This window comes from Puccinia triticina, chromosome 18A (assembly GCF_026914185.1).
Source record: "Puccinia triticina chromosome 18A, complete sequence".
NCBI lineage: Eukaryota > Fungi > Basidiomycota > Pucciniomycetes > Pucciniales > Pucciniaceae > Puccinia > Puccinia triticina.
Window position 1 is genome coordinate 2,400,866 of NC_070575.1, and position 24,517 is coordinate 2,425,382.

At 54.3% G+C, this 24,517-nt stretch overlaps 11 protein-coding genes across 11 annotated transcripts; 3 read left to right on the forward strand and 8 right to left on the reverse strand.

The window, feature by feature from the left end:
- Positions 1–33: 33 nt before the first annotated feature.
- PtA15_18A292 (uncharacterized protein) lies at positions 34–4,386 on the reverse strand (the record flags this gene model as incomplete). The annotated part of the gene is made up of 17 exons (XM_053164817.1): positions 34–522; positions 619–754; positions 844–1,060; positions 1,155–1,213; positions 1,299–1,329; positions 1,411–1,487; positions 1,574–1,641; positions 1,736–1,758; positions 1,845–2,064; positions 2,160–2,204; positions 2,302–2,356; positions 2,450–2,492; positions 2,589–2,744; positions 2,861–2,880; positions 2,993–3,218; positions 3,891–4,116; positions 4,201–4,386. 17 exons carry the CDS (start codon positions 4,384–4,386, stop codon positions 34–36), a joined length of 2,277 nt encoding a protein of 758 aa, XP_053028789.1.
- A 1,354-nt stretch (positions 4,387–5,740) lies between these two features.
- Positions 5,741–6,310, reverse strand: PtA15_18A293 (uncharacterized protein; the record flags this gene model as incomplete). The annotated part of the gene is made up of 1 exon (XM_053164818.1): positions 5,741–6,310. The coding sequence occupies one exon, from the start codon at positions 6,308–6,310 to the stop codon at positions 5,741–5,743; it is 570 nt and encodes a 189-aa protein (XP_053028790.1).
- Positions 6,311–6,482: 172 nt separating this feature from the next.
- PtA15_18A294 (uncharacterized protein) lies at positions 6,483–8,837 on the reverse strand (the record flags this gene model as incomplete). Its single annotated transcript, XM_053164819.1, has 4 exons — positions 6,483–7,518; positions 7,612–7,679; positions 7,749–8,139; positions 8,263–8,837. 4 exons carry the CDS (start codon positions 8,835–8,837, stop codon positions 6,483–6,485), a joined length of 2,070 nt encoding a protein of 689 aa, XP_053028791.1.
- Positions 8,838–9,419: 582 nt separating this feature from the next.
- On the forward strand, positions 9,420–9,839 carry PtA15_18A295 (uncharacterized protein; the record flags this gene model as incomplete). Its single annotated transcript, XM_053164820.1, has 1 exon — positions 9,420–9,839. One exon carries the CDS (start codon positions 9,420–9,422, stop codon positions 9,837–9,839), a length of 420 nt encoding a protein of 139 aa, XP_053028792.1.
- A 560-nt stretch (positions 9,840–10,399) lies between these two features.
- Positions 10,400–11,510, reverse strand: PtA15_18A296 (uncharacterized protein; the record flags this gene model as incomplete). Its single annotated transcript, XM_053164821.1, has 6 exons — positions 10,400–10,511; positions 10,575–10,883; positions 11,022–11,129; positions 11,204–11,218; positions 11,284–11,376; positions 11,446–11,510. The coding sequence occupies 6 exons, from the start codon at positions 11,508–11,510 to the stop codon at positions 10,400–10,402; spliced, it is 702 nt and encodes a 233-aa protein (XP_053028793.1).
- Positions 11,511–12,624: 1,114 nt separating this feature from the next.
- PtA15_18A297 (uncharacterized protein) lies at positions 12,625–13,104 on the reverse strand (the record flags this gene model as incomplete). Its single annotated transcript, XM_053164822.1, has 2 exons — positions 12,625–12,830; positions 12,954–13,104. The coding sequence occupies 2 exons, from the start codon at positions 13,102–13,104 to the stop codon at positions 12,625–12,627; spliced, it is 357 nt and encodes a 118-aa protein (XP_053028794.1).
- Positions 13,105–13,512: 408 nt separating this feature from the next.
- PtA15_18A298 (uncharacterized protein) lies at positions 13,513–13,817 on the reverse strand (the record flags this gene model as incomplete). Its single annotated transcript, XM_053164823.1, has 2 exons — positions 13,513–13,545; positions 13,629–13,817. The coding sequence occupies 2 exons, from the start codon at positions 13,815–13,817 to the stop codon at positions 13,513–13,515; spliced, it is 222 nt and encodes a 73-aa protein (XP_053028795.1).
- Positions 13,818–13,900: 83 nt separating this feature from the next.
- Positions 13,901–14,327, reverse strand: PtA15_18A299 (uncharacterized protein; the record flags this gene model as incomplete). The annotated part of the gene is made up of 2 exons (XM_053164824.1): positions 13,901–14,106; positions 14,165–14,327. The coding sequence occupies 2 exons, from the start codon at positions 14,325–14,327 to the stop codon at positions 13,901–13,903; spliced, it is 369 nt and encodes a 122-aa protein (XP_053028796.1).
- A 3,020-nt stretch (positions 14,328–17,347) lies between these two features.
- Positions 17,348–18,482, reverse strand: PtA15_18A300 (uncharacterized protein; the record flags this gene model as incomplete). The annotated part of the gene is made up of 4 exons (XM_053164827.1): positions 17,348–17,422; positions 17,728–17,765; positions 17,980–18,006; positions 18,320–18,482. The coding sequence occupies 4 exons, from the start codon at positions 18,480–18,482 to the stop codon at positions 17,348–17,350; spliced, it is 303 nt and encodes a 100-aa protein (XP_053028797.1).
- Positions 18,483–18,679: 197 nt separating this feature from the next.
- Positions 18,680–20,201, forward strand: PtA15_18A301 (uncharacterized protein; the record flags this gene model as incomplete). Its single annotated transcript, XM_053164828.1, has 4 exons — positions 18,680–18,800; positions 18,908–19,031; positions 19,140–19,264; positions 19,351–20,201. The coding sequence occupies 4 exons, from the start codon at positions 18,680–18,682 to the stop codon at positions 20,199–20,201; spliced, it is 1,221 nt and encodes a 406-aa protein (XP_053028798.1).
- Positions 20,202–22,055: 1,854 nt separating this feature from the next.
- On the forward strand, positions 22,056–22,762 carry PtA15_18A302 (uncharacterized protein; the record flags this gene model as incomplete). The annotated part of the gene is made up of 4 exons (XM_053164829.1): positions 22,056–22,172; positions 22,259–22,387; positions 22,448–22,555; positions 22,625–22,762. The coding sequence occupies 4 exons, from the start codon at positions 22,056–22,058 to the stop codon at positions 22,760–22,762; spliced, it is 492 nt and encodes a 163-aa protein (XP_053028799.1).
- Between the last annotated feature and the right edge of the window lie 1,755 nt (positions 22,763–24,517).

The following is a 24,517-nucleotide window of genomic DNA, read 5'->3' on the forward strand; positions in this document are numbered from 1 at the left end:
TTTTCTGCGAAAATCTGTCTAGATCAAATTTTATCATTCCTTGGGATGCCAGTTGAACCAATTGGACTTGAGGAAGACAGCCCTAGAGCGTTTTCCGGGCACGCCGTCGGAGTTAACTCCTCGGACGGAATACCAGCCGCCTTCCAAGGCACGCTTTCGGGTTGATGAAGAGCTGGGCAACATCGAAGGTAGGAGCTGGTAGCGTGGGTTGGTGGAGGGCTGTGAGAGTGGATTGATGTGGAACTTGGATTGTTTTGAGCTGATGGGAGGAAAATCGGCGGCAGTAGTGTTGTTCTTGGGTTTGTCGAACAGGTGAGTTGCTTTCCAGCATACCGAGCCCGGGACACACCACTTCATGTCCACCCAGCCTCGGTGCGACTCGTGTGGTTTCGGCCTTCCCGGTCGGACCGTAAGCAACTTGGTTGGTTGGTGGGGATCTAGTGGGACAAATACTTCGCCCGAACCGACGTTATCCTGCACTTGGCTCGAAAGAACGTTGAAGGACAAGCCCTGTAGATGACCCTGTCTCGCAAACCCCGCCGGAAGTCGTCTTCAGACCAAACTTTCGGCGCTCTTCATGTACATAAAGACATTAAAAGGATGGCTGGTGCCACTTACCCCAAATATCTCGTAACGATCTGCCCAGGTGGCGCCTCTCCATGAAAGACCAGCATGAGTTCCGTTGGTGAGGAAAAAGGGGTGTGGCGTCCCTGGGACCGGTTTCGGTGGTGGGTTGAGTCCCAGGATGGCATAGCTTTTTTTTGGTAATAAGATGGTATTAGTTGTATCCAGAATCGATGGAAACTGATCACAGAGGGTAAAGGCACAAGAAAACAGACATACCTAGCATTGTATGTCGCAGAGATCACACTGCTTTCTTGAGTGTCAAAGGCCTTTGAGGTCTGATTCTGCCAACCGGGTGCATGGTAGCTGTAGATGTTGTTGCCCTCTCCATGGGTATCAAAACCACTCTTTTCGGAGTGCCCTCTTAAGGACCATATTAGCGCGCCAGCACAATCAAAGTTTTTGTACACTTCATTGTAGGTGGCGATGTTGGAATCTGATTGAATAAAAATTGACAAACATATCAGTAGAAGGCATTCTCTGGGACGATTGGATTGGGACATGGTCATGTATAACGATTCTCAACTTACAAAATCCATGTTCACCAATGATCAATGTTTTTCCGTAAGCGCGTACTTCGTCATGTAGACTATTGAGAGACATATGAATTTGTTCAGGTTAGTCTCGATAAAACTCAACACATGAGATTGAAACATCATTTTAGTTCCACTCACGCAGCGTAGGAGTTAAGATCGTTTTCCCCATCTTTTGCCGTCGCAATTCGAAGAAAACCCATTTATTCCTTTGATTGTGAAGAATGATGTGACTGAAGAAAGAAGACCTTACAGAGGTGATAATCAAACAGGTCTACGTATTCGGATTCCAACACGGCTTTTTCCCAAAAAGAACTATTCTTCCGTGAACTTGGAAAGGAAAAAATGCATGACAAGCGATAAGTCAGGAAGGGTTTTACTCGCGTAAATTGAAGGATTGGCGATTTTCCACTAACTAACTACCATCCATCACAAGTGTTCTAGGTGCCAGGGATTTGATGTGCTTGGCAATCTCAAGTGTCCACTGAATTTCGAATCATAATCAGCGAAATCTGGGGCACTTTCAGAGAGTTTGAAATGAATGACACTCTTCAATGAAATAGGTCAACACCACAAACCTTTGCTGGAGGAGCCCTTTGGACTTGATAAAAAATAAAACTTCAGCTAAGCCCATGCGCGACGTCCGGAAGCTCTTGAAGCTATCAGTCCATGGAGCTTGAGACATACAGATGATTTTTTTGGAGTCCCCCCAATTGAGTTCATTTCCTGTCTCAACAGCCAAGATGGTGTCGTCGTCACCGTATCGGATACCATTTACAGTGTTGACACGGTTCAAAAGGAAAGAGATCAACTTCTTAAAGCTGTCTATCATCCTCCGGTCTGTGAACCAGTCCACTGCCCTGTTCGCCGAGTTGTATTGGGGTATATTGTATCTATGACGGATCAACTTCAAACAAACAACCCATAACCAAGCACCAATGCATCATCAGTGGTCGGACGGTCATAGGTTTTCTTACACAGACGAGATACCAATGAGCATACATCATTATAGTTTCCTACGTAGTTTGTTTCATTTGTTCCATAATCCTACAGACAAGTGCCGAGAGTATAGTGTGTTACTATTTGACCAGCACGTTTGATCAAAAGAGTAAATGGGAAAATCAAACCAGTCTAGAAAAACTACCTGGTTGATGATTGGGATTATGAGCTTGACCCCATATTCCCGGGCCAGATCAAGCCTTCGAAGTATCAGGATTAGATGCACTTTAGTTATAAGCTGGGCTCGCGGGGAAGATAGCAGGCACCGGATCTAATCAATTGAGGATACTCACACATTATCCATCTGTTCCCAGACAGTTTGATTGTACTTCCAATCTTTATTCAAAGAGATACAAGAATAACCATCAGCAATTGAGGACGAGATTGAAGAAGGGAAAAAGCCAACAGGAGGCATGCTCGCAAAGAAATTACCATTTGAAGACTTATCCCATCCAATCACGTGAGCCTCGGAGGGAGGCATGGTGCCTTGGAATTTTGTGTTGGCAATTTGTAAGGTATAGGTCCGAGTAACTGGTGTCCCAAAGCCAGCAACAGTCTGCAGTAGATCCCGTACTTCGAAATCGGTCCCTATGGAAAGAAAAGATTTCGTTTGAACCATTCAATCGTATCCAAATTCGGAAAGATGCCTTTTCGAGGGTATTTTCTTTTCTATAATTATTTACTGAAGGAATTGTGATGCCTACTTTGAAACAGTGTAGGAGTACTTTAAAAATTCATTATAACATCATCGAGTTAGATTTTGCAAATGACACTTGATACAAATGTGTGCTTTCTCACTACCGCACATGAACTATGTTATAAGAAACGCAACCTACTTGAAAGCTCTGAAATCGTAGAGATCACCGTATAGGTAAAGATGGCCATCTCCCGGCGCAGAGACGAACTCCGTCTGAGCATCCGGTTCTTGATAGCCGCTCCCGCGATAGCTAGAGGATAGTTCGGTCGACGGCGAAGAGTCTACTTGCGCTCTCTGGGAGCTTTTCCCTCTATCCCGCAGGACTTGGATGCCGGAAGTCAAAGAAATGGCCAGCGTGGACCATACTAGAAAGCGTATTTGTAAGCGCATCTCACAAAGTAAAATGCGCAACTGCTCGGTTTTATCTTTTGAGGCTGGGGTTGAGTTGTGTGGGGTGGGGAGAGAAGGAGGTAATTGAGAAAAATGGCACAACGGCTGGTTCGATCAACGACTATAAAAACACTTGACAAAGGTGCTTAGTTTGTCTCTGAGGGGACGTGGTGCACAGTAAGAGCAACAGGAATTTTCCAATCTTGCGAAATCTCTCCGTACCTAAAAAAACAACGGTCAACCCTAGCTGTTTTTTCTCGCTAGATGCACTTTTGAGTATTTTTGGTGGGTGCACGACGACAGGCTGAATAGTTGGATAGCCTGGGTGATGAAGTAAGGCAGGCGGGGGAGGAAACGCCTGAGGTTTTTGACAGCGGTGACAAATCCAACGAGGTGGCTCTGATTTGAGTCGAATGGAGCCATCATGCGGAGGGAAGCGAGGTGAATGATCGCCGGACATGAGCTCCAAGATTTGTGATTTCAACCAAGGTACTGATCACACGCTTATCCGTCGTCCTCGTCGTAGGTAACAGTATCAGCCGAGGACTAGGGGTACTGGCAGCTGAAGATCCAATCGGAAAAGGAACTCGCGAGGATGTGTCTTCAAGATCGTTGCCGTCTCTCCTGAGATAACGGTCTCGACAAACTCAGAAAAGCGGTCTTCAAGTTCCAACCGAGGAACACGGAGGACGCTCGGCGCGGCTCTTCAGCAACACGTTGGATGAAGGGAAGGAGGCGTGGAAAGCTTGAGGGTGGGATCTCAAGCTCTGATTCGATACTGCAGGACTCTTCGAGCCTGGGTGCAAACCGTTCCATCAAGCCGCATGCTGTGATTGCAATGAGCGAGGCCGTTCGGCCGACGGATATTGTGCCCTCACGGTCAGGAACAAGAAGAAAGTCACAATCCCAAGAGAGGAGAGCCAGCCGTCTTAGAGAGGCTGCAAGACCTCAAGAGACCGCTCGGGCAAACCCCGGAGGCTGATTAGGGCCAAGTGTGCGTAGGAACCGTTGGACAGGAGCAAGAGGTCCATAGTTATGGATGCCTACATGTCCGCGGACATAGGTGCTGAGCTCGCCAGCTTGCCTGTTGGACGGATGATTCTGGCGGATAGTATCGCCCGTAAGGAAGCAGGGGTACCACATGGTGAATACTCACGCCGCCGACTGCCTGCCTGCGGGCCACTCACTGTTCTGCTTCCGTCGGCTGGCACGACGCGTGTTGGATTGATGACAGACTCAGAGGGATGGACAATGTGATTGGCCAGCTCGGAATTCCGCATCACCCTCGAGCGCAACCCGGTCTGGTTTAACCCTGAATGCTGCATCCCTCTAGAGCCTGAGGCGTTCTCATTGCTGGGTTGGGATAGGTTGGGATGACACTGCTGCTCGACACCTTCTAAACCCTCTCTTCGGCAGTCACTAGTGAAACGAGCAGCTTGCACAGAATCATCTCACGAAGGAGTCTCTAAATAGAAAAGTACAAGCAAAATAAAGTGGCATTTTAGGAAAAAATCAACGCCTTGAATTGGCGCAGGGGAGAATGCATACTCTTGGTGAATGGGGACTTGATTATCCCGACGTCGCGAGCCTCGCGTGCTCACCTCTCAAACGCCTCGAAAGTCCTTGACACACTAGGACGCACTGGTTTTCCCAATTTTTTTTTTAAAAAAAGTGTTACATTCGGGAGATGCGAAGAGAGGCCCTTGCAGAGCTCCTCAAGAGTTATTATCCCGCCGATGAGGAGCAGACATCCTACTCGCCGGGTAGTTGCTGTGTGTACCGATCAGCTGCTGAGGCACCGATGAGGATTCTTGTTGGCGGGGGGAGGGTCCGATGTGGATTCCTCCTTGCCGGGCACTGGGCCACTGTCGCCTCAAGCCGGTCGCAACACGCTGCCCGCCGGCGAGGAGTGCGCATTAGCCCGTCTCTCAGACGCACAGAGTCCAGACTGTACACGCCGAGGAAGGTCCTCATTGGCCGGTCGGTACAATCTGTGCCTGCCCGCCGAGACAGATTGGCTGGGCGGCACTGACTCAAGCACCCGCGGAGGAGGATTCCCGCCGGGTCGGTACCGACTGGACCTACCTGCCAGGGCGATTCCTCATTGGCTGGGTACCTCTATCCGCAGAGGAGGACTCGTCATAGGTTGCTAGTACTAAAGATTGCACATATGTACCCATCCCTGAGAATTCTCGCGGGCGCACACTATAACAGGCCAGAAAACCGGACGAAGGTCGAAAGACCCAGGCAAAGTGATCCACAACAATAGACACACCATACACCCCCAATGACCCGCCCAAAGAAAACACAAAACGTGCGCCGGAAAGCGAGGAGACCGCGCACGTGCGCCTGTCCAGAGCCTCAAACGACGGCTGACGAAGAGGGAACGAGGGAAACATGAGGCGTGGATGTTTTCAGCCAGGTTGCTGGAAAGGAGCGCTCTGAAGGACGCGAGCGAGGCCTGACACAGTGAGAGCAGCCGAGCGTCGACGAGAGCTCAACAACAACGCTGGGAGAGAGAGGCAGCGTGAGGAAGGGAGGGCGCGGGGCCGGAGATGGCGGATGGGAGAGCGACCGTGGCCGAGAGCCGCGCGCCAGCCCGTGGACCACAGGACAAAAGGCGGGCTTCCGGTCCCGGCTCCGAGTCAGCGGCGGCCTCTGGGGCCCACCGGCGCCCCGACACACCCGCCCATCCAGGGTACCTCAGCCGCTTGCGGCGGCCGAGGGGGTCCCCAATACTGCGACACACGCTGCCACACTCTGCCGCCTCCGGGCCCACATCTATGATCGGGCGGCCGGGGAGACGTTGGCCCGAGGCCTGCACGCGCGGATCTCTCTTGGGCGCCGGGGTCCCACACAGACCCTCACACAGACCCACTGTGCTCACTGTGCTCACACAGGCTTGCGGCTGAGGGAAGGGCCATGCCGCGTCGGGAGGGCCCGGGCGGGCCTGGACGGACCAGCGCGGAGAGCGCTGGCCGAGAGTGGCACGGGGGGCCAGGCTGAGCCCTGCGAGGAAGCCCGGGGGCCGGGGCGAGGGACAGGCCCTGGTCCTGGCGAGGCTCATTGGCCCCCGCTCCCACACGAGCCAAGCACACACACACACTGGGGGCACGAAGAGCAAGAGGGCCACATACATACATCGAGCGAGAGAGAGCAGAACGGGGGGACACACGGCGGCGGGAGGGGGCGCAGGCGGGCGCGGCGCTGGACATAACAAGAGGAGGGCGCAGGGGGTCTCAGAGGTCGACGAAGCCGTGGGCGAAGGCCCAATAGTACAAGCAGACGATGTCGAGACAGGCGTCGAAGTGGGTCTGGGGCGATCCGAAGGCGTCGAGGGCGAGGACGGCGGCGGCGGCGGCGGGGGCGTCGGTTGCGGGGGGGCCAAGGGTCGGGCCGGCGTGGTGTTGGAGGGAGGGGTCGATTTCCTGGGCTTGGTGGGGGGCCGACGGGGCGGGGGAAGCGTCGGGATGGGGGAGATGGACGGGGATGGAGGGGGCGTCGGAGGAGGCGGGCCGGGCGGAGACGATGATGTCGTGCTCGACCCCCGGCCCCGACAGCTGGAGGAACCCGGCCGGGGGATGGTGGATCCTCAACGGGCGCGGGTCGGCCGGGGCGGCGGTGGGGTATGGGGCCGGGGAGGAAGACGGGGGGCGGACGGCGGGCGAGTCGCGCGCGTGGCTGGCGGCCGCGTCGGCCGACGACGAAGGCTCGCCGGGAGCCTCCAGAGACGGGCCCGCAAGAAAGGCCTCCAGGACCTGGCCCAGCCGCTCGCAGCTCGCAAACGCCATCCCGGCGGACGCCTGGACGGCCAGGAAGTCCTTCGACATCAGCGACAGCGACGGGAACTTGGCCCTGTGGGCGCTCCAGTACTCCAGCGGCACACAGGTCGACTCCTCGCACTCCACCTCCAGGTAGTTCGCGATCTCGTCCTTCAGCCCGATCATCAGCTTGGGCTTCTTCTTGAAGATCCGCGGCTTTCCCGACGAGTAGTCCGAGTCCGAGTCCGAGTCGTCCGGATCGTTCTGCGGACGATAGTCGTCGTTGTCGCGGGGTCTTTTGGTCATGTGATGGCCACTTTGTGGTTGTTGTTGTTGGGGATGAGGATGGTCGATTTCGAGACGGTCGGAGGACGCGGGGGCGGGGGCGGATGGATCGACTATCACATCACTGCCTCCTTGGCCGTGGGTCCTGAAGGTCGGATAGAGGCTGTACGGTCTGCTGGACTCGTAGAACGCCTTCTGGATCTCGGCGATCCTGCCCGGGGTGGCCGAGCTGCCGTCTTCTTCAAAGTTGCTCATCTTGATTCGCGGGTCCAGGATCATCGCAAAGATGTGGACGGCCTTGTTCTGGGTGTGTTCTTGATACGAGCTCAGTCGGTCGAGCATCTCTTTGACCGGCTCCAGTAACTCTCTCCCCTCGTAGTTCCTCCTCACCTACAAAAGCAACAGGTAAGTCCAATGAACAGAAGAGGGGGGGGGGAGACAAGACGAGAGAGAGTTTACTTTATTGAGTCTGCGAAGCAGCCAGCAGAAGGTGGGTGTAGCCGTGATCATATCGCACGGCTTATCGGACGAGATCTCGTTCGCGGCGGTGTTCATGGGTTTGAGGAAGTCGCAGAGCTGTCTGACGATGTCCCACTCCTGGTCGAGGATGAGGAACTGGGCGAAGCCGACCTCCTTGAGACAGAAGATCTGGATGGCCTCCTTGAGCTGATAGGCGCGGGCGAGGACGAGGTAGGTGGCGTTCCAGCGGGAGGTGTTGGCCGGGGTGAGCAGGCCGGGGGGCTGGGAGTCGCTGCTGGTGACTGCGGCGACGATGCGGGCGAACGAGTCGGACTTCTGTGGCGACTGGCGGAGGAGGAGGGTGAGGTTTTGGAGCCGACTGATGATCGTGCTGGGATGGAGGGTCTGCTGCTGCTGCTGCTGCTGCTGCTGAGGGGCGGTGGGCAGGGGATCTGTGGGCCCACTTGTTGTTGTTGTTGTTGTTGAGGGTGAGTCGTTGTTGTTGTTGTCAGACGGGAAGAGGTCTCGGAGGAGCAGCTCGGCAGATCGGTTGATGAGGGAGCCCATGCATCCGATGAGCTGACTCTCGGGCTTGAAGCCGGGGATGAGTGTGGCGAGGATGCGGCCGAAGTGGTGGAGATCGGGAACGTGGTCGATGGTGAGGGAGAAGATGCGATGCTGGAGGTCGTAGTCGGCAAGTATTTTGAGGATGGCCTGGGCGATGTTGCGGGGGGAGGGTTTGCGGCTGAGCTGGAGGAGGCCGAGGGGCACGCTCCTGAGCGCCGGTTTGTGGTCGGGGGCGAGCCAGTGGACGACGAGGCCGAGGAGGGAGTGGTTGCGGTCGGCGGGGGTGGATCGGGAGCAGGAGAAGCTGAGGGTGGGCGGGCTGATCTTGGCGAGTCTGAGCTTGAGGGCCTGCTTGGCCAGCAGGGCTTTCTGGTGGATGAACTGGGTGAGCGTGTTGGGGGTGAAGAGCAGGGAGCGGGTGATGAGCGGGTTGCAGAGGTGGAGGAGCTCGATGAACTGGTGCTCGTCGATCGTCTGTGGGGGCAGGTTGGAGCAGACGAAGAAGCGGGCGATCGCGGCCATGAGGGTGTCCCTGTTGAGTCTGCGCTTGGAGGGCCCGAGTGGGCCGGCGGGGGGGATGCCGGCGGGGGGGGCGAGCGAGACGGTGATCGGGCTGGGCGGGGGCGGGTCGGACTTGGAGAGGCGGTGCTTGCGCTCGAGGTGGTTGCCCATGCTCTTCGTTCCGCCGGACTTGTCGGGGATCATCCGCTTGAGACACAGCTCGTTTGATCCTGGGGCGATGGGAGCATGGCAGACGTTGTAGCGGACGCCTGCGATTTCGGTTGGTTTGAAGTAGGCCCAGACCCAGCTGAGTGGTTTGGTTCTCTCATGCTGCTTGTGTTGCTGATGTTGATGTTGATGTTGATGTTGATGTTGCTGTTGTTGTTGATGTTGTTGTTGTTGCTGTTGTTGTTGTTCGTTCATGGTTTTGGTTGGATGTTGCTGGCTTCCCGCTGGCTGGGTCTGTCTGGGTTTGAGGCTGGGCAGAAAACCAGTCAGAAACTGGCAGAAACCCATTCATTCCAGCCATACGTCATCGCCACTATGTACTCGTCTCCTGGAAAAGAAGGAAAGGAAAGAACAAGAACAAGAACAACGACGACGATGGCATCGACAGGAACGCGCTGGCCGGCGATCGAGCTCCCGGCCGCCGGCACGAATGCGCTGGCCACCTCGGCCTTTGCGACCTACGTGCTCTCGCTGGTCGGATACGCCGTCTACCTGCTCCACGCCCTCCTGCCCGCCGCCAGCCTGCACAGCTACTTCCCCAGCCAGGCCTGGCCCGTCCTCCTGCCCGCCTGGACCACCGTCGCCGTCTGGTTCCTCTTCCTCAGCTACTTCGCCACCAACCTCGCCTACTCCCCCCCCACCGACGGCCCCCACGCACTCGCCGCCCTCACCGATCGCCACGCCCTCATCATCCCCCACCCCTCTCATCCGCCCCCTGCCTCCGAGCACGATCTGCCCGTCCCCGTCCTGCGCGACTTGCCCTGCCAGCTCGTCAACCAGTTCTACTTCAACTGAGTATTCCCCTCTTCGCTGACTGACTATCAGTCGTGCTGGAACTGAGCCAACCCCTCTTTGTAGGCTTACAAGCTGCGCAGAAAACCAACCCTCTCCGGACGGACGGGTAACACACTGTCTGGGGACATAATCCAATGAGTGATGTGCTCAGCAAACAAGATCCTCCCAGCGTTGTCTGCACATGAGTCCCCTGCCCCAACAGCTCAGCAACACTGCCTCCCTTGTCAACCCCCCCTGCACACGATTAATTGTCGTGAAAAGATATGCCGGACAGGTCAAGCGGAAAAGAGCGGCCCGCATCTCCCACATATTGTCTGCAGAACACACACACACAGGGATGTCGATTACAAGTACACAGCACATCCGTTTACAACGTCCACAGCAAATGAAACCATCACGCTTCGCGCGCACTCTCTTTTCGGGTGTTTGATATCTGAGCGCCATATCGAAGACAGTGAAACCCACTCACTTAACATACAAAAGAAAAAGAAAAACCTAGAATGCTTCACAGAAAAGGACACAGTCGAAGAAAGGATGAGCAGGTGGGGATGGAGGGGGGATCAGAACTGGTGGTCGAGCCCGTCGGGGCCGGCCGGCTCCGCGACGGGGGTGTCGGGACGAGGGTGGGGGAGGTTCTGCCACTGGCAGCGGGCCTCGTTGGCCACGTCGAACCTGCGGACCCACAGAGGTCAGTCCTGTGAGCGGGGGGGAGGGGCACAGGGGGGGCCAACGGACCTGCTCTTCCGGGCGGCCTTCTTGGACCCGCCGAGCCCGAGCCGCTGGGACAGCGAGCGGGCGGCCGCCGGAGGGTCGCCGGGCTTGGGGTGGGCGGAGGAGGGGGCGTGGATGGAGGCGGCGCGGCGGACGAAGTACGGGTCGTCCTGAGCGCCCCGGGAGGAGGAGGGGATGTGGACGGTCTGGCTGGTTTTGCGGCGGGCGACGGGCGCCGAGGGCCCCAGGACGGCGGGCAGGGTGTGGCGATGCGGGTGGGGATCGTGCCGGGTGCTGGGCCGGCTGCTGGCGACGGAGCGGTCGTCGGGAGAGCTCGAGCTCGCGGTTTCGATGAACCGTTCGGGCTCGAGCAGCCCCGGGCCCGCCGCCCGGGCCGCCGCCGGCCGCTCGTCGTCGTCCTGGTAGCCGTCGGCCCGGGTCGGCGTGCGCTCGTCGTACCGGTTCGCCCACTGCGTCTTTGCCCGCCGCGCCGCCGAATGGTCCTTCACTAGCCCCGCCTTGGTCGCCCACTTCGGCGTCCGCTTCTGGTTCTCGTTGTTCCGGATGTTCTGCAGATAGCTGCAGGCGCCGATCGGCGTCAGTCGCTTCTTCGGCCCCGGTCGGGCTGCTGGCGGGCGGGGGGGAGGACTCACAAGTTGTGGCCGTGGCTGTGGGCATGAAGCGGGGACGGTTAGCGAGCGAAGGTCGGTGTGCGGAGGGGACGGCGACTCACCCTGGTATGTAGCCGCACAGAGTGAGCAGGATGTTGAGCAAGAAGTCCGTCCCGAAGCCGAACCTGAGCAAGACGGCCACGGGCGGCAGTACCCTGTGGATGCGGGGTGTGAGGTCAGTACATCCGCTGAAACGCCACACACATCTGGAGGCCGCGGCAAACCATCCGACGACCATGACGAGGACGTAGAAGCCGTGTCTGCGATGGATCTTGATCCCGTCGGCCATCGCGTGTCGAGTGTCTCGGCAGGCCGTGCGTGTCTTGTCGAGAGAGGGGGTGCTGGGTTGGGAGAGTGCAGGTCAAGAAGGAGGGGCGAGGAGGGAGACGGCTGGCTGTGGCAGCGCGGCCCCTGCAGCCGGGTCCCACGGGGTGTGTGCTTACAGGCAGTCGGTGGCTCTCACCTGATCAGGATCAACAGGGATCATCCATTCACAAAAAAACAAGGAAGTGCCCAGCCAACAGCTGGCAATCGTCTGTGATTTTTGCCATCCTTTCTTGCTGGCCAGAGGCTAAAGGCTAGTCCGGCGAACCTGCCAAACTTGTGTCTATCCCGGAGTCGAATCAGACCATGAGGACCGCAAGGCCCGCTGCAAGCCAGCCCACGGGGCATCTGACGACCCCTCCGGAGAATCCTGTATTGGGTGCAGATTTCGGAGGCTGGGCAGTCTGGCCCCACACCCGGCCTCGCCGTTGTTCAACCGTTTCCTGGAACGCCAACTGGCAAAAAACGTCCAGGAAGGCTTCAGGCCGGACCAAGTACAATTATGGGTGGCATTCACTCCAGTGGTCATGATCTGGCTTGAATGGCGACTTGCAAAAGGGCATGCAAGTGGCACCTGCACAGCCCCGAAAGCCCATGTTCATCGAACATAGCACAACTCCCTCGCCTGCCGGGCGAAGCGCCCTGCACGAAGTGCGGCCTCCTGAGACGCGGGCCGGCGGCAGTGGCGGGGGAGGCGGGCCTTGTGTGTGCCGCTTTGATGGGGAACAGCGGCACCGCTTGCTGGTTCGTGATCTTGGGCTGGGAGAGTCCCGGATCACTCGCAATCAATCAACTGTCTCTCTATCAAAAAAAATGAGAAAAGAAGAAGAAGCTACATACATAACTTGAGAAAGTCGGAAAACGAGAGAAGAACAATAGAGATATGGACAATAAAGAAGAGGAAAGGAGAGATAGAGGACTACAACAGATATAATAATGTAGAGAGGAGGGAAAGGGGAAGGATGCACTACACACACCCAGGAGAAGGAAAATGATAGCCACAGACCGGGCACAAGACGAAAAAGAGGGAGACACAGACTTGTAGACTTTTGTTTGTTTTGGTTGGGGTTAACAGATGGCTAGCAAACGAAGAAGTGATCAATGCCGCGAGGTACTAGAGTAAGGACTGAGAGGAAGAGATTTCGAGCTTCGGCGAGAGAAAGCGAGAGGAGGGGAAGCACGCATGGATGAGACTCTCGCGGCGTCGCTCTGGCGCGCAGGGACACTGCCCGCTCACTCTGGACATCCGCCTCGTCTTCCTTCCTCGACAAGCCGCGAGACGTTGCTGCCCAGACCATGAGCGAACATTCGTCTCAACGGATGGAGCTGTGTGCCTCTCGCCACCCTTATTCATCTGCAAGACGCAGAGAGATCACCAGCCAGCCATGCCTGAAAGCACCAAGCGGACAGGACGATCCAACAAGAGCATGGGCATGCCTGGCTGAGCTCTTGTCACTCTTGTCGGACAAGGTTGTGCGATTTGGAGCCGCCGGGCAGAGCAGATACACCCGCATGCTAGGCTGCCTGGAGGGACAGGTAGTCGAGCTCCGGGCGGACATGGCTGTCCTGTCCAATGACAAGAGAGCGGGAAGGCACATCGGAGCTGCCTTTCCAATCAGCTGGGGCCGGGATGTGGGTCTGGTTTGCCGCTTGAGGGACCAGCGACTCAACCTGCTATGTGGCCCGTTCATTATCATGGTACCACTTGCAATGAACTGCCACCCTCTCAGAAAAAGGAATATACATATCAAGCTACAAAACTCACAGAAATTGAAAGATGAGAAAAGATGAAAATAGAGAGAGAGATAAAGAAGAGAAAATGAAACACTACACAAGCCCAGAGAGAAAAGAGATTTGTAGCAACAGACCAAGAGGAAGGAGAAGAAAAGGCACAGACTTATAGACTTTTGAGTTATTTTTTTAGAGGAAAACAGACTGCCATTAGAAGAGATGATCAATCTGAAGTACTAGAACGGGGAGTGGTAGTAAGAGATTTCGAGCTATGACGAGAGAAAGTGAGAGAACGGAGCCGAGAACGAGAGAGAAACTTGGGCGAGACAGCCTTAGGAAGTTTAGCGCAAACGACGGAGATCTTTTTGAATACTTGATTGGCTTTGGATCGCAGAGACATTGACACTTCATCACTCTCGTCATCGTCTTCGAAGACTGAGGGAAGGACGTTTGATTGGCATGGGGGGCACGCGGGGGCTGCCTGCTTGGGCATCAAATAGACGGAGAAATCGTTGATTGCGTACATTCCTATGGCAGACATCCTATAACAAATGAAAAAAGCCGTGCAGAAAACAATAACTGGGTTGGGGTGGGGGGATTGGATGGGGATGAAGGTCAGTTAGTTTAGCGGTCTAGCGGGGTTTGGTCAGTTTTTTGGGGGGTGGCTTGTTTGGGGAGGAGGTTGGAGGGATGGGGGCAGCTGTTGCGGTGCAATGTGGTGGAAGATGGGGATGAAGGAATCAGGCCGAGGGGGAAAGACAGGCGCCCTTTATGGGCAGCGGCGGCGAGGATCCGGAACGCCATATTCTGAATCGGACCGACTCCCGCCACTTTCCGGTTAGAAACGCGGCCCAGTCTGTGTCACAATACCGGCTCACACAGACTCACTAGGATTTGGGATTCTGATGTGGGCCGGCTCCCGCCGCCTGATGGTCAGTCTGCATTTGGGATTCTGATGTGGGCCGGCTCCCGCCGCCTGATGGTCAGTCTGCATCGCAATCCGAGCTATCGCCGTGGTGCCCGGGAGGACGCAATTGCCGTGCCGGGCCATTTCCAAATCGATTCATTCCGTCTGGGCTCAGTGTGCCGGTCTGTGTCAGAATCTGGGCTTGCACAGGCTCACGGGACTGTGAGTTCGGCCGCGTCGCGCTGCCTGAGGGTCAGTCTGCATCGAAGTCCCCGCGATCGCCCACCAGATATGCCGGCCTGGGCCTCTTCCGAATCGACTCATGTATAAGGCCTTCAGCACCGATATAGGGCTGGCCAGTCTGTTTCTGAATGAATTAGAATGTACCGGACGGGTCGGTCCGAGAGGCACTGCCTCCATTTACGCTCGGAGTCGGCGGGCCAATGTGCACACTGTGATCATACGCCCGCAGGCTTCACCAGGCAGTCGAGATGCGGTGACCACATCATGTCCGCCCGCGTACGACCCTTCATTTTCTGGGGGGGGGGGGGGGGGGGGTTCTGCTTGCGGCTTGAGTTCCTAGGACAGCTGCGCTGGTCCTTGCGCCGGGACTATGGCTGTTCAGTGTTGAGTGAACATGGCAATGTCGGGATTCGGGAAAGAAGTCTCGCCGGTGGGTGAGGCCGGCGACCGGCGCATGACAACGTAGGTACAGCAGCCTGCGCGTGGATTTTGTCGGTCAAGAACAAAGTCCACAAAGTCTCATTTGATGCTGGACCTTCCTCATCGGCAAAAGGGACCTTCCTCGGCAAGGCGCATGACCTTGTTGACCAGACCAAGGGCGAAGATTCTTCACAACGGATGGAGCTGTGTGCCTCTCGGCACCCCCGTTCGTCTGCAATACGCAGAGAGATCACCAGCCCATGCACCCATGCCTGAAAGCACCACGCGGACAGGAAGATCCAACAAGAGCATGGTCATGCCTGGTCGAACTCTTGTCACTCGTGTCGGACAAGGTCGTCCAAGTTAGAGCCGCCACGCTGAGCAGATCCACCCGCCTGCTACTGCTAGTCTACCTGGAGGAACAGGTAGGCGAGCTCCTGGCGGACATGGCTGTCCCGTCCGATGACAAGAGATCGGGAAGGCACATCGGACCTGCCTTTCCAATCAGTCACTTGGTCTGTGCTTCTGGCAGCGTGGTGCCGGGATGTGGGTTTGTTTGCCGCTTCGTGGAACAACGACTCCACCTGCTATGTGGCCCGTTCATTATCGTGATACCACTCGCAATGAACTGCCACCCTCTCAGAAAAAAGAATAAACATATCAAGCTACAAAACTCACAGAAATTGAAAGATGAGAGAATATAAAAAAAAAAAAAGAGAGAGAGAGAGAGAGAGAGAGAGAGAGAGAGAGAGAGAGAGAGAGAGAGAGAGAGAGAGAGAGAGAGAGAGAGAGAGAGAGAGAGAGAGAGAGAGAGAGAGAGAGAGAGAGAGAGAGAGAGAGAGAGAGAGATAAAGCAGAGAAAATGAAGCACTAGACAAGCCCGGAGAGAAACAAAATTGCAAGCAACAGACCAAGCAGAAGAAGAAAAAAAGAAAGACACAGACTTATAGACTTTTGATGATTTTTTGAGGAGAAAACATATTGCCAAAAGAAGAGACGATCAATCTGAAGTACTTGAACGAGGGGTGGTAGTAAGAGATTTCGAGCTATGACGAGAGAAAGTGAGAGAACGGAGCCGAGAACGAGAGAGAAACTTGGGAGAGACAGCCTTAGGAAGTTTAGCGCGAACGATGGAGATCTTTTTGAATACTTGATTGGCTTTGGATAGCAGAGACATTGACACTTCATCACCCTCATCATCGTCTTCGAAGACTGAGTGAAGGATGTTTGATTGGCATGGGGGGCACGCGGGGGCTGCCTGCTTGGGCATCAAGTAGGCGGAGAAATCGTTGATTGCGTACATTCCTATGGTAGACATCCTATAACAAATCAAAAAAGCCGTGCAGAAAACAATAACTGGGTTGGGGTCGGGGGATTGGATGGGGATGAAGGTCAGTTAGTTTAGCGGTCTAGCGGGGTTTGGTCAGTTTTTTGGGGGGTGGCTTGTTTGGGGAGTGGGTTGGAGGGATGGGGGCAGCTGTTGCGGTGCGATGAGGTGCAAGATCGGGATGAAGGAATCAGGCCGAGTGGGAAAGATAGGCGCCCTTTATAGGCAGCGGCGGCGAGGATCCGGAACGCCTGATTCTCATTCGGACCGACTCCCGCCACTTTCCGGTTAGAAACGCGGCCCAGTCTGTGTCATAATCCCGGCTCGCACGGACTCACTAGGATCTGGGATTCTGATGTGAGCCGGCTCCCGCCGCCTGATGGTCAGTCTGCATCGCAATCTTAGCTATCGCCGTGGTGCCCGGGAGGACGAAATCGCCGTGCCGGGCCTTTTCCGAATAGGCTAACTGGGTCTGGGCTCAGGATTCCCTCAGCGGACGCCGGGCTTGTCTTCCAGGCGATGAAGGCCATTTCAATTCACCTGGGGGTCACGGTCGGCTTCCGAATTGAAAAATATCAGATCGATCACGCGGACGGGCCGGTGCCGACCCCTCCGGAAAAGCAACCATTGTCCTCAGTGGGTTATCTCGCTCATTGTCACCATTGCCCCGCATGATTAATCTACGAACTTCAACAAGCCCCCCTTCTTGCCACTTGTGCAAGCAACAGTCCAAACCGAAGCAGGGACTTGCTCCTCACATTGCGCAGAGGCCCGCGCATTGCGACTGCGAGGTAGGGCGAGGTTTGGCGAGGCCTGAAGATCACGCTCTGACAGACCGTAAATAACAAGGGGGCATCATTGGCCGTCTGACAAACACAAGAAAAGATAAACAGGGAGGTAAGGTGAATTGCCAAGGATTAGAAGGTTGGAGTCGGGTGCAAGGGTATGTATGCCCGCAGCAGACATTAGTTACATGAAAGTTCCTTGATCAACAGGGTGTAAATAATGATTTCTGAGCGGGAACACTGAAAGTGGCTCTAGCCAGCTAGTTTAGCGAAACGATGTGTGGAATGAACTCGAGGGCCCCCGAGTTCCGACACGTTCTGCAGATAAAATTGGCGGTTGGGTGGGTATGTAAAGGGACGCAACAGAACGAGGCGCCGGAGGGCTTTTTTCAAAGGGCTATTTGGACGTTGAGCATTACGAATGGCATGGGCGATAACAACTGCAAAACACCGAAGATCTGTGACTAACAAATGGCAAGAGCAAGCGCAAGGTCAGTTGTGAAAATAGAAACGTAGAAATCTTAGGATAGATGTTGTGGCAATGGGAGATTGGAGATTCAGAAGACCGAACAAAAAAATATCGACAGATAGTTACATCCAGCCAGCAGTTTTAAATTTTGTACACTTTAGAATCTGCAGCCTTTATATTGATGCAACGATTTATGTCCGCCCGTCGGAGAAAGTATCATCATTAAGAGAGAGGGCAAGAGGCCCAAGTGAAGAGTGGCGAAGGAGGGAAGAAAGTTATGTATTAGGGGAGGCGACTTACAAGTAGTTTACATCTGAAAAGCGGGACGGGGGCGGTAACTGATGGGATGAAAGCAGAAAATGGGAAGTCAGCATTTGATGATCATCAATCGCAGGAATGAATATCGTGAAATGGTGAGAAGGGTCAGACAAGGCTGAAACTTAAAAAAATTAGTGTCGTCATTAAATTTCCGAAAGACTAATCGATTTGTAATTATGTCATCACACCGTAAGGGAGAAAGGAGAGAGCAAAAATGCTGCGAAGGACACTAACCATGGTAAGATGAAGCTTCGGCGTGACCTAGTTGGCAAATCAAGAGAATACCCGTCGAGAGTGAAGTCAGTACAGGGTGCATAGAATGGAAGGCACTGGGAGGTGATATTGAAGGCTAGTGTCAGTTCAAGTGTAGACTAGGTCCTCAAGCTCGACCCAATGCTTGTATGGCATGGTTCAAGCGGGATGGTTTAGGAGTTGGATTGTTCATTCTATTCTGTTTGATCATCATTCGGTATGAAGTCTGATAGTGGTGGATAGGTTTCGGTAATCAGAGGGATCGAGCAGGTAGGCGAGGGATGATGGTAGTCGTGGGGGCAGAATGAAACTGGTTACTTACGGCTACATGGCGCCGGCCGGACGGTGCGGCCGAGTCGGCGGGGGGGATGGGGGAAGCCAGGCCGTCTTGAGTGGAAGGCTTTATACCCAAAATGATCCGCGGGCCAACTTGTGGGTTCCAAATGGTTAGGTTTCAACTCGGAAAGCAATTTTTTTGGCTTCATCTGCCAGAAACAGAAATCCCGACCTCTATTCAACACTTCCTCCGAGAATTCGACAGACAGCTCCTACCCGAACAAGATGCCAAGCTTTAGTTGTGATGGGCAAGTCCGGATTCACATCATTCTGGTACCGTTGGCCGCGTACTGATTATAGTGTTTCCTACAACATTGATTAAATTTCTTTAAACTCAGCTGCGGTGATGTGTAAGTGGACGATCGGTTCTTCGAAGAAACATTCTTCTCAGCATGGGCCCCAGCTGACCTTCATGACCACCTTCTGGGCATCTAAAAACACCACGCAACAGTATCAAGAAACCCAAGGTAAGCATCCGGATCGTAATTTCTACGCCGTAGTATCTCGATTTTGCACAACGGACTATTAACATGTGAATATTAACTATACCCCCGAAAACTTCTGACGCAGTTAGACTCTCATTCTATGCGATGCAGGGCTAGTGTGACTTGTTTGGATTGTTCGACCACTTTCAATGGACCGGCTAGTTGGAAACCTCATACGACTTGCATCTCCGAAGCGGAGAAGTATCAGAAATCGTGCGTCTGTTCTTGCATGCAGTCTTCAGCCACTCTGTAGATTTTCAGTGGCTAATTTCTGGTGTAACGTCCTCCCTTCTAAATATCGCAAAATCGACCGGGAAACAGAGTCTACCAAGCCCCCAAAAATAAGAAGTCCAATGCCCATCAGCAGCAAATTCCTCCGAAACCCGATTCGAAGGCTCCTCCCCCACCCGCTGCACCCGTCAACCTGCAATCAACCGAACCGACAAGCGAGTTTTTGTCTTCCATTCAGTCCTTATGTGTCAATCTTGATCGCTGATCGATTTCCGCGTGCTGAAATCATCGGGTACAGCAGTAGCCGGATCTCCCGCTATCGCCTGTGAAAAACCCCCCAGTAACGTCGGAGAAGCGGGCCCCAAAGAGCAGAAAGAAAAACGGAGCAAGAAAGAGAAAAAGCCGAAACCAAACGGTCACTCAGACACAGCAGCCGGATGCCCCGTTGCCGCGCCCGAAAAACCTCCCAGTAATGTCGAACAGCCCGTTACCGCCTCTGAAAAGACTTCTAGCAATCTCGAACAAGTCGGCCCCCAAGAGCTGAAAGAAAAACGGAGTAAGAAAGATAAGAAGCGGAAAACAAACGGGCACCCAGATACAGTAGCCGAATCGCCCGTTATCGCCTCTGAAAACGCTCTTAGCAAGGTCGCACAAGCCGGCCCTGAAGAACCAAAAGAAAAGCGGAGTAAAAAGGATAAGAAGCGGAAATCAAACAGCCACCCAGACGAAACAGCCGAACCCCCCGTTACCGTCTCTGAGCAACTTCCCAGCACTGTCGAAAAAGCCGACCCTCAAGAGCCTCCACAAAAACGGAGTAAGAAGGATAAGAAGCGCAAATTGAATAGTCTCCCAGATGCAGCAGCCGAATCCCCCGTTCCAGCGTCAGAAAAGCCTTCGAGCAACGTCGAACAACCCGTCGCCGCCTGTGAGGAACCTCCGAGCAAAGTCAAAGAAGCCGGGTCCGAAGAGCATACCGAAAAACGGAGTAAGAAAGATAAGAAACGAAAATCAGACAGTCGCCCCCATGAAGCAGCCGCATCTCCCGCTGCCGCCTCGGAGAAACCTCCCAGCAATGTCGACCAAGCCGCCCCCAAAGAGTCGAAAGAAAAACGGGGCAAGAAGGACAAGAAGCGCAAATTGAACGGTCAGTAGTTTGGCTATTGACGCCGCTTGGGAAAATGTGCGCGCTAGCCGCCGCCTGCAAACCGCCAGAGGTGGCTCCAAGTTCCTTTTGTACATAATACGATGAAATGAGTTTTTTTTTTTGTTCATTTAGAAATGATATTTTTAATGAAGTGAATTCAGGCAGAAAAGCTTGAAAAGGTGAGTTGCACATTCTACGCACTTTAGGGCTAATTGCCAAGTCCGCCGTGCGCTGAGGGAATCCTGAGCCCAGACCCAGTTAGCCTATTCGGAAAAGGCCCGGCACAGCAATTGCGTCCTCCCGGGCACCACGGCAATAGCTAGGATTGCGATGCAGACTGACCATCAAGCCGCGGGAGCCGGCCCACGTCAGAATCCCAGATCCTAGTGAGTCTGTGCGAGCCGGTATTGTGACACAGACTGGGCCGCGTTTCGAACCAGAAAGTGGCGGCAGTCGGTCCGATTGAGAATCTGGCATTCCGGATCCTCGCCGCCGCTGCCCATAAAAGGCTCCTGTGTTTCCCACTCGGCCTGATTCCTTCATCCCCATCTTCCACCTCATCGCACTGCAACAGCTGCTCCCATCCCTCCAACCCACTCCCCAAACAATCCACCCCCCAAAAAAACTGACCAAACCCCGCTAGACCGCTTAACTAACAGACCTTCACACCATCCGATCCCCCCACCCCAACCCATCCCGCGAATTTTTGTTTTCTGCACGACTTTTCTTGTCTTGTTATAGGATGTCTGCCATAGGAATGTACGCAATCGATGATTTCAAGGTCTATTTGATGCCCAAGCAGGCAGCCCCCGCGTGCCCCCCATGCCAATCAAACGTCCTTCACTCGGTCTTTGAAGACGATGATGAGGGTGATGAAGTGTCAATGTCTCTGCTATCCAAAGTCAATCAAGTATTCAAAAAGATCTCCGTCGTTCGCGCTAAACTTCCTAAGGCTGTCTCTCCCAAGTTTCTCTCTCGTTCGCGGCTCCGTTCTCTCACTTTCTCTCGTCATAGCTCGAAATCTCTTACTACCAGTTCTCGTTCTAGTACTTCCGATTGATCATCTCTTCTTTTGGCAGTCTGTTTTCCTCTGAAAAAATCATCAAAAGTCTATAAGTCTGTGTCTTCCTTTTTTTCTTCTTCTGCTTGGTCTGTTGCTACCAATCTCTTTTCTCTCTGGGCTTGTGTAGTGTTTCAGAATCATTTTCCCTGCTTTATCTCTCTCTCTCTATTTATCTTCTCTCATGTTTCAATTTCTGTGAGATTTGTAGCTTGATTTGCATATTCTTTTTTCTGAGAGGGTGCCAGTTACGTGAGTGGTATCGTGATAATGAACACGCCACATAGCTGGGTGAGTCGCTGTTCCCTTAAGCGGCAAACAAGACCCACATCCCGGCATCACGCTGTCAGAAACACAGACCAAGTCACTGATTGGAAAGGCAGCTCCTATGTGCCTTCCCAATCCCATGTCATCGGGCGGACAGCCCTGGCCGCCCGGAGCTCAAACAACTTGTCCCTCCAGGTAGACTAGCAGTAGCAGGCGGGTGTATCTGCTCAGCGCGGCGGCTCTAACTTGGACGACCCTTGTCCGAAAAGAGTGACAAGAGTTCGGTCAGGAATGTCAAGGCTGAAACGCTGCGCTGCGCTACAAAAAAGCGGTCTTTTAGCGCAGCGCAGCGGGGGACCGCTGCGCGGTCAGCCTAAAAAGCGGTAGCGCAGCGCCAGTCCCGCTGCGCTACACCGTGGGCGCAAACCGCCCCACCTCAGCCAACTTGGGGATGCGACTGCTCCGCAGCCGTCACGCAAGCTGGGCAGCCGTCCCTGGGCTGCCATGAGATCAGCACAATGGGTAACCGTTGCGAATGGCCTATCAAATTGCCACCCCTGCTCCACAGCTGCCCACTTGCCTTGGGCAGCAGCAGCTGACCGTTTCCGAGGCAGGAAATGGGCGTAGATCCGATGCTCCTGCAGCAGCAAGAGTCAGATAACCCAGAAACAGCAAAATTGTGCGACTGGGCTACCCCCACATATACTTGGAAAGGTCTACCTCGTCCACCTCAAACAGAACTCCGCAGGCCCTGACGAGCTCGGAAACTTCCTCCCGCCGAAGCCTGAGAGACTGTTTGCTATGAAGGTCCTTAATAAGAAGGAGATGATCCAGCAGCATAGGATCAAGCGCGCTCTTGCTGAACAGGTCTGTCGCCACTCACTCAACTCATACACTCACTCACTCACTCACAAACCCACTTTATAGGGTATCCTCGCCGCATCCAACCATCCGTTCAGTGTCACCCTCTACCACTCCTTCCAATCCGAAGACTACCTCCACTTCTGCATGGAGTACTGCATGGGCGGCGAGTTTGTACGTCTTCCCTCCCCCTCCCTCCCCGTCTCCCAAGCGAGAGGCTGACCAAGTGTGAGCGGTTGACAGTTCCGGATGCTGCAGACCCAGCCCGACAAGCGGCTGCCCGAGGCCGACACCTGGTTCTATGCCGCCAAAGTCATCTCCGCGCTCAAGTATAGATGGACTCGGCAAGCATTGCTTTGCCAACCAAGGAGCAGATACTAGCTCGCATGGAAGCCAACAAATCAACCAACAAACCGGCTTTACAAGACAACACAGCTGATTTTTGACCGCGGGAAATAGTTTCCCGTCGGATTTTTTGTACATATTTTTCATTGTAAATTCTTTTTTTTCTATCTCATTTTGCCTATTGCGCCAGCGCAATCAAACTTGTCTCTTGTTCTTTTGTGACCTTGGTGGTCAGGACAAGCGCGTTCCTCACCATTGGTTGCTTCCTGGCAAGCAGAGCTGCCGCTCTGCTGGCCCTTTTGCAGCCAGTCTGCTGGGTGGTGTGCAGTACAAGTACGCCCTGGGGATGCATCCAAGCCAACCATGCATGCTACTGGGCAGTCCACGAGGTGTGGTGCAAATGTCCCAGTGCTGTGGCAGGGCCGCATCGTCTGGCCGGGGATGTTTGGTTGCTGGGAATTGGACAGACATGGGCCATTCAGGCCACGTGCGTGGTTAGCAGCCTTCATGCCGCGGAATGGCAGTAGGGTACTGTTGATCCAGCCCCAGGCTGTATACTCAAGCCGTTTCAGTGACGGTAGGTAGGGCCGTCTCTGTGATGATCATTTAAATTTGGATGAGCATGCCCCTGGGATGGGCTGTGGAGTATATTGTGCCGTCCTGGGGTCATCCCACAGAGGGCTGTCCTTGGGACAGCTTAGTGCACCCATGGTGTACCGCTGAAAGTAGCGGGGACCGAACTTAACTAAGTCCCTCGAGACTTCGGGCCCCCGGGGGGTAGGCTGAACTCGCGAAGCGAGCCTCCGTCAGGAGGGACTTAGAGCATCTCCAGCAGAGCGGGGATGAAACCCGCTACCTATAGCCGGCTGGGACCACCTTTCACACACCTGTCTCAGCTGTTCAACAGCAGCTCCACAGCAGACTGGCAATCACGCCGGGGGTGGATAGCTAGATTGCCATGCAGGACAACACAACTGCAATGGAATTCGATATCTCCCGCATGGATTTGGTTGATTTACTCAACTTCATTGTTATATTTTTATTTTTTCTCTCACTCACTCACAATCTATTCAATTTTCAGATTTCACAGTTAAATTTTCAGAGCACAAAAAAGCAAGTGAAATGTGAGATAAATAAGCAAAAGCGAGTGAAATGTGAGATAAATAAGCTTCACAATAGACAAAAGATCACACAAGATTTTGATGAGCTTAAGAGTCGGAGGGAATCAAGCCAAGACGTTTGGCAACCTCTTCTTTTTTAGCGGTGTAGAAAGAATGAGAAATAGGATCCAAATTTGAGAGATCAGCAGCAGTACGTAGCGGTAGCGGTAGCAGTTGTAGCGGTAGCAGTAGCAGTTGTAGCGGTAGCAGTAGCAGTCCCAGCAGTGGATTTTTTCGGCCTTGATGTTCTCTTTTTTGCAGGTCCGTTCCTTTCTTTGGTGGGTTGAAGCGGTTGAATTTCTGGAGAGGGTGTTCTCGGTGGCGGACTACAAGCAAGATCTTCAAGCATTGGGTCGATCATGTTTTTGGCGCGGTGGTGACGAGTGGCGAGTAGGTGATGGCGAAGTGGCGAGTAGGTGATGTGTGGTGTGTAGCAGCCTCTGTCGCGGGTGGCGATGGGATGGGGAAAGTAGCCGGCCGCGGTCTGGGATGGGATGGACTTGGATCAATCAAAGGTCGTTTAGGGGGTCTGCTGGACCCCGGAAATGTTGAGCGACCTGCCAAACCAGTCCAAAACTCGCGCGGTCCAAGCTCTGCTGGAGATGCTCTTACACCGTACCTCCCCTTTCTG